General features: G+C 48.8%; 1 protein-coding gene across 1 annotated transcript in view; it reads left to right on the forward strand.

Moving 5' to 3' along the window:
• The window catches only part of wdr7 (WD repeat domain 7), a 155,902-nt gene that overhangs the window by 117,105 nt on the left and 31,726 nt on the right, over window positions 1-7,071 (forward strand). The window contains exon 21 of the mRNA XM_083670310.1: window positions 1,035-1,221. Coding sequence (XP_083526436.1) covers window positions 1,035-1,221 — 187 coding nt within the window. The remainder of the gene's footprint in view (window positions 1-1,034; window positions 1,222-7,071) is intronic.

Here is a 7,071-nt window from a genome sequence, read left to right on the forward strand (position 1 = left end):
AACTACACTACACTGTACTATACTTTACACTCTACTATACTACACTATACTACGCTACACTATAATCATACCAGGTATGATTCTGTGGGTTTGAGCATGGTGCCATTCTGAATTCAGAGTGAGTGAGACTCAGGTTTCACCTGTCCTGCGTGTGTGTGTGCGTGCGTGTGTGCGTGCGTGCGTGTGTGCGTGTGTGTGTGTGTGTGTGTGTGTGTGTGTGTGTGTGTGCATGCACGCGTTAGTATGGACCTCTGGAAGCCCTGACCCACACACACCCCTGTACAACACCTCACAGGGGAGAGCTATGTCACTTGGACAGGAGGAGAGAGACTTTGATCAATGTGCTATAATCCAGAAACACAGGAGAGAAACCACCAGCAGATCACACACACACACACACACACACACACACACACACACACACACACACACACACACACACACACACACACACACTGCTACTACAGCTCACCAGTCAAACCCTCCTCAATGTACAGCCTGTATAAAACCCCCTGTGTCGACGTGACATAGGATGTCAGTGTGTATTCTCGGCAGAGTCCTCTAAGCTTGGCCACAAAGAGAGATCTGTCCTGCTCTGCTCTGTCGGTAGAGTTCAACGTCAGGGCAACGACACACTGCACCCTGTACACACCCTCCGTCAGCGGTCCAACGCTCTGATGACCAGCGTAGAGTGGTGAATAGGTTTGCCCCGGGGACAGAGACACCAAATGAATGGTGTTGTTTACCAGGCGTGCTATCCTGGCTAAATGTGTTTCTTTCTGTTGGTCCTATTGAACGATGTACTCTGAGTAAAATCTCGGAGCTCACACAGTGTGTGTGTGTGTGTGTGTGTGTGTGTGTGTGTGTGTGTGTGTGTGTGTGTGTGTGTGTGTGTCTGTGTCTGTGTCTGTGTCTGTGTGTGTCCCCTCTCTGAAAAGCATTTGACTTGGATAAATTCCATCCAGCCAAGCGGCACACCTGTTAGCCACTTAGCATGCTAACCATGTCCCTGTCCCTCTCCCTCCCCCCCCCAGGCAAGGCCCTGACCTTCCTCCTGCTGCAGCCCCCCAGCCCCAAGCTGCCCCCCCACAGCACCATCCGGCGGACTGCCATTGACCTGATTGGCCGAGGCTTCACGGTGTGGGAGCCCTACATGGACGTGTCGGCCGTGCTCATGGGCCTGCTGGAGCTGTGTGCCGACGCAGAGAAACAGCTGGCCAAGTGAGTGTACACGCACGCACGCACACACACACACACACACACACACACACACGCATGCTCACACACACACACACACACACACACACACACACGCATGTATACGCACACACACACTCACACACACGTATGTATAGGCATACACGTACGCATGTATACACGCACATACACACACACACACACACACACACACACACACATCCTGGTTGTCCACCTGTAACACTGTTCTAAGAAGATGGAGCACCAACTATTACCCTGCTTCACTCTTGGAGCCAAGATGGCACCCGTTACACCTAGAGCCAAGATGGCACCTGTCACACCTAGAGCCAAGATGGCACCCATTACACCTTGAGCCAAGATGGCACCCATTACACCTTGAGCCAAGATGGCACCCATTACACCCATTGCACCCTTTGCACCTTTCCCCTCCCATATCTCCCTGCTGAAGGCCGAGATGGAAGCCTACCGGCGGTAGATACGACACACTGAATGATGAAACTACAGCTCTAATTCGATTGGGGCACATTAATATGATGTAATGATGTCTGCGTTGCGAGGCGGCCGAGACCTTTCGTTGAGCGAGGGGGAGAGACCTATCCGTCTGTCTACCTAACCTCACCCCCCACCCCCCCCTCATACACCCCCACCCCCACCCCCCATCCATCCCAGCCCCCCACCCCGGACAGACCTATCCGTCTGTCTACCTAACCTCACCCACCCCACCCTCGCACACCCACCCCCCCCCCATCCATCCCAGCCCCCCACCCCGGCCCCGCAAACGAGGTTAACCCCGGCAGCCGAGACGCCCGGTGAAAAATACTAGCAACATCGGATTATGCAATTAAGATGAAACCCGATCTTAACAAATTTATTATGAGTACAAATATGTCTGCCTTTTTTCGTGTTGCGCGTGCTAACGCGGTTAGCCCAAAATGGCAGTCATTTCTCAGGGTTTATTAGCGGCCAGCGGACGGCGAGGCCCTTTGATGGGTGACGACCCCGTGCACTTAGAGGCGCTGTGTCTAGATATGAGCAGGCCGTGCTCCTCTCCCCTACCCACCAAGACCAAGGGAGAGATTTGTAGCAGGCAACACACACACACACACACACACACACACACACACACATACACACACACATATATGCACGCATACACACACAAGTGCTCATATAGACACACTTACACACACACATACACTGATATAGACACACTTACACACACACACACACACACACACACTCATATAGGCCTGGCCATCATCCCCTTTCCTCTATGAGTCACTGTGAGTGGATGACGATGATGCTCTCTTTGACCCCCAGACGGAGATTGGAGACTTTGTCTGCATTTTTACGATAGCAAATTCACTTATCAGCTACTGCAAAAGGCCATTTGGAATGGTACTTTTGGAGAGAAAGCAGAAACTGTGGTCTGAAAGAACCCAACTGCTGGCATATTACTGGCTATCTCAATCTGTGTGTTTTTTGTAATGTATTTGGGGGTTTTGAAAAGATATTTTTGCAATTGATTTTTCCCTCCTGTCCTGTCTTTGTCTCTATTTGAAACCAATACTGGGGATGCTGTGACTAGGACAATGGTGTGTCTATCTGTGTCTGACTGTGTCTGTCTGTCTGTGTGTGTGTGTGTGTGTGTGTGTTACTGTTTTGAAATTGCGTGTGCGTGTATGTGAAGCATGGGTTTGCGTGTGTGTGTTGACGTTGGTTTTCTAAGCAGTCCCTCTCTTAAAAGCAGTCTGAATCAAAGGCTTTGTCAGTGCAAGCTGGTGTCGTGAGCCAAACACACACACACACACACACACACACACAGACACATACACACACACACACAGACAGACCTTGGTGTAAACGATGGCTGTCGCTCAGTCATTGCTCAAAGTGGCCTCCTACATTCCTGTCACAGATTGAAGCGCAGAGACGTAGAAAGAGAGAATGAAAGGACAGGCGTCAGGAAAGCTCATTACATATTTGCTGTAGAACCCAGGAAGGACAACAGCTGTGGGGCCTTAAATGAGCGTGTGTGTGTGTGTGTGTGCGCGCGCGCGCGTGTGTGTGCGTGCGTGTGTGCGTGTGTGCGTGCGTGTGTGCGTGTGTGCGTGTGTGTGTGTGTGTTGCTGCAGGGTCCTTTAGTGTGATATTGTAGGCTTCCACTATAGGGAGGTGTGACTATACAATTAATGAGTGCTTCAGACACCCCCCCCCCCCCCACACACACACACACACACACACCTCAGTATCATTATATATATATATAGAGAGAGAGAGATGTCTTTGTGTCACTCGCCCCCATCCTCTGGGCTAGACCATACCTCCATCTTTATAAAGGTTAAACAAACATCAAATACATCTCTATCAGTGGGAGGCTGGTGGAGGTAGAACATCGGAGGACGGGGCTCATTGTGATGCATGGAACGGAATGAGGAACGGTATCAAACACGGTGTCAGTTCCACGTCAGTCTTTGATTCCGTTCCATGCATTACAATGGGCCCGTCCCCCTCCGATTTCGACCTCCACCGATCCCCCACGTACCCCATCAGACGCGTCCCAGCGGCCTCCCTGTGCTGCTGGGTACTGTGTGAGCCTCTGCCCCTCCTCCTGGTGAGGAGACAGGCTGTAACCGGGGCCCATACTTCACCCTCCTCCTCCTCCTCCTCCTCCTCCTCCCCCCCCCCCCCCCCTCCTGATCCAGGCCATTGATCAGGTATCGGCAGAGGGATCGCCCTAATGCCCACGGAGACATTGAGTCCTGTCTGCCCCAATGTTTATTTACTGGGGGTAAATCACACTGATACATCTCTACCGCTGCTGTGTGTGTGTGTGTGTGTGTGTGTGTGTGTGTGTGTGTGTGTGTGTGTGTGTGTGTTTAGTTGTATGTGTGCGTGCGTGCGTGCGAGTCCTGTCTTTGCATCCTGCTACGTTGGCGACTGCTCTCTACTGCCGTTAAAGGTCGTGCACCGATAACAGTTGAGAAAACAGACAAAGGTAACGGAAACATTTTTCCTACAAAAAATCAGTATTGTGAGTCGTGTGAGTTCGTGTTTTATTAGCTCCCAGATGTGTGACAGGCTGCCTTACATACGTGTGATGGGCAGCCTACATTAAGCTAAGAAAGAACAACAACACACACACACACACACACACACACACACACACACACACACACACACAAGTGTCCTAGTGTACTGTCCTGGCTACACTACCTATTGTCACACATCGTGCTCAATTTTGATTGGACAATAATATCCGTTCTGTGCATCCTGTGGCTTTTAACGTTGTATCACGCCATTATGACTGAGCTGTTGCACGCAGTTTTTAAAAAAGAACAATGCACATTACTGTACATATTGTACCGCATGGATTATGGAAACCTGAAGAATCTCGAACAGATCAGGTGTTTTATGCTAGTTTTCATCCCTGTGTGTGTGGCGTTGTTGCAGCCACAGACAGTCATGCTGTGTGTGGAGCTGTGTTGGGGGCGTACAGCCAGCCTCTACAGGCCTGTGTGGAGCTGTGTTGGGGGCCTGTGTGGAGCTGTGTTGGGGGCCTGTGTGGAGCTGTGTTGGGGGCCTGTGTGGAGCTGTGTTGGGGGCCTGTGTGGAGCTGTGTTGGGGGTGTGTGTGGAGCTGTGTTGGGGGCCTGTGTGGAGCTGTGTTGGGGGTGTGTGTGGAGCTGTGTTGGGGGCCTGTGTGGAGCTGTGTTGGGGGCGTACAGTCAGCCTCTACAAGCCTGTGTGGAGCTGTGTTGGGGGCGTATAGCTGGCTGATCTCCTGTTCTTAAACACGAGTGTAGGTGGCACTGTGGCTAAGCCTATGCAACAAGCCTCTCTTTCTCTCTCTCTCTCTCTCTCTCTCGCTGTCTCTCTAGATCGCTCTCTTTTTTCTCTCTCTCTCCCTTTCTCTCTCTCGTCCTCTTCCTCTCTCTCTTCCTCTTTCTCTCTCTTCCTCTCTTGTTTTCTCTTTCCCTCTCTCTCTCTCTCTCTCTCTCTTTCTCTCTCTATCTCTCTTTCTCTCTCTCTCTCTCTCTCTTTCTCTCTCTATCTCTCTTTCTCTCTCTCTCTCTTTCTCTCTCTATCTCTCTTTCTCTCTCTCTCTTTCTCTCTCTCTTTCTCTTTCTCTCTCTCTCTCTCTCTCTCTCTCTCTCTCTTTCTCTCTCTTTCTCTCTCTCTCCCTCACACACACACACACACACGCTCTGAGAGTTTTGGAGTTGACACACTGCCGTTGGAGCAGCAGCGTGAGCTAATGCCTCACACACTCAGGCTAAGCTAACGTACACACACACACTCCCAATCACACCGTGATGGTGAAGAGGTCATGGTGTGTGTTCAGTGGTGAAGTGGACTGAGGTGTGTGAGGTGTGTTTTTGGTGTGTTTGTTTATTCAGCGGCCCTGTGCTGTCAGGCCATATTTAACCTCTTAATATTTAATTGTAGTCGATAAGCGCGAGTTGACTTTATGAATGTATTGAACAGAATTTTTACTTATACAGTAGGCCTATTTTATTTATTAATTTATAAAACAAAAATGAAGGTGGTATAATCCAACTCTCCTTTTCTCTAATATGTATTTTTCTTCACATTCATGAAACAGTAAATCGAGTAAGTTAGAGGGGTGTAGGTTAGAGAGGGGCAGGTCAGGAGACCGGGAATTGAACCGGCAACCTCCGGGGGGGGGAGTACTGTAGGTGTGTGTTCTGTACTGTAGGTGTGTGTTCTCACCAGTGGGCTGTCGTATAGGTCAAACTATCCAATCGAATTTTCCCAAAAAATTATTATTATTATAATTTCTTTATTTAAATATTTTTATTTAAATATTTGTAATCCTCTCATACTTGATCTATAAAACCATGTTGATATTATACACTAGTTTGAACAGTGCATTCTAGTGATGGAGCTAATCGGCATCCTTCAATGCAACGTGTTGCCGTCTACACTGTGCTGTTTTTCTTCTGTTGAAATATATGATTTGACATTTTTCTATGAAGGACACAGTGCATAGCTTCACCATTTCTATTTAATTGTTGAAGATTTTACTGGACACACACACACACACACACACACACACACACACACACACACACACACACACACAGACATTTCAGCAACTCCCTTATAAAGTGGAAATCAATGGAGAAACTGTCGATCACTGATAATGATCACATTTTTTTGCCAACCGCTACAGCACGAATACATACATACATACATTGCGGGAGTGTGAGCTGGCGGGCGTGCGTGTGTGTGTGCGTGCGCATGCAAGTTCCTGTTCTGAATCTGCTCCCGCCGGTATCCCTCAGGTACAGAATACAGTAGTAATCTTTTGCCAATCATGCTCACTGAACTTAACTTTTTATAAATATCCTAAAACACTCTTTGGCATAATTCTCAGAAACACCCCTCTGTTTACGGATCATAAGACCACCCAGTTTACATCCAGCTGCAGCACCAGCATGTCCTTTGGCTCTGTTCTAACTTACAGCAGTAACACACACCAAGGTAGAGAATCAATGGATATGGCATGAATGGAATGAACTATTTCATACGAGAGGTACAGGAGAGCGTGGGCAGATATGGAAAGCACAAGAATTATGAATAATTTGTGGACGATCAGGTCAATAATTGAATTAAATCCCCCTGGAATCACGGCCCGTGCCTCTGGTTAGAATGAGCAACTATCATAAACCGTCTTCTTTCTCCTCTCTCCCCTGAATGGGCCTTTATTGTGTTAATGTACTGGCTCATATGAAGAAGGACATCTGAATGCAAAAGGGCAAGCCTTATATACCGTACGTATGCCTGACTGCCTAAGTCTTTGAACTGAAGGTATCGACAAATGGTTGAA

The sequence above is a fragment of the Argentina silus genome (genome assembly GCF_951799395.1).
Source record: "Argentina silus genome assembly, chromosome: 5".
NCBI classification, from domain to species: Eukaryota; Metazoa; Chordata; class Actinopteri; order Argentiniformes; family Argentinidae; genus Argentina; species Argentina silus.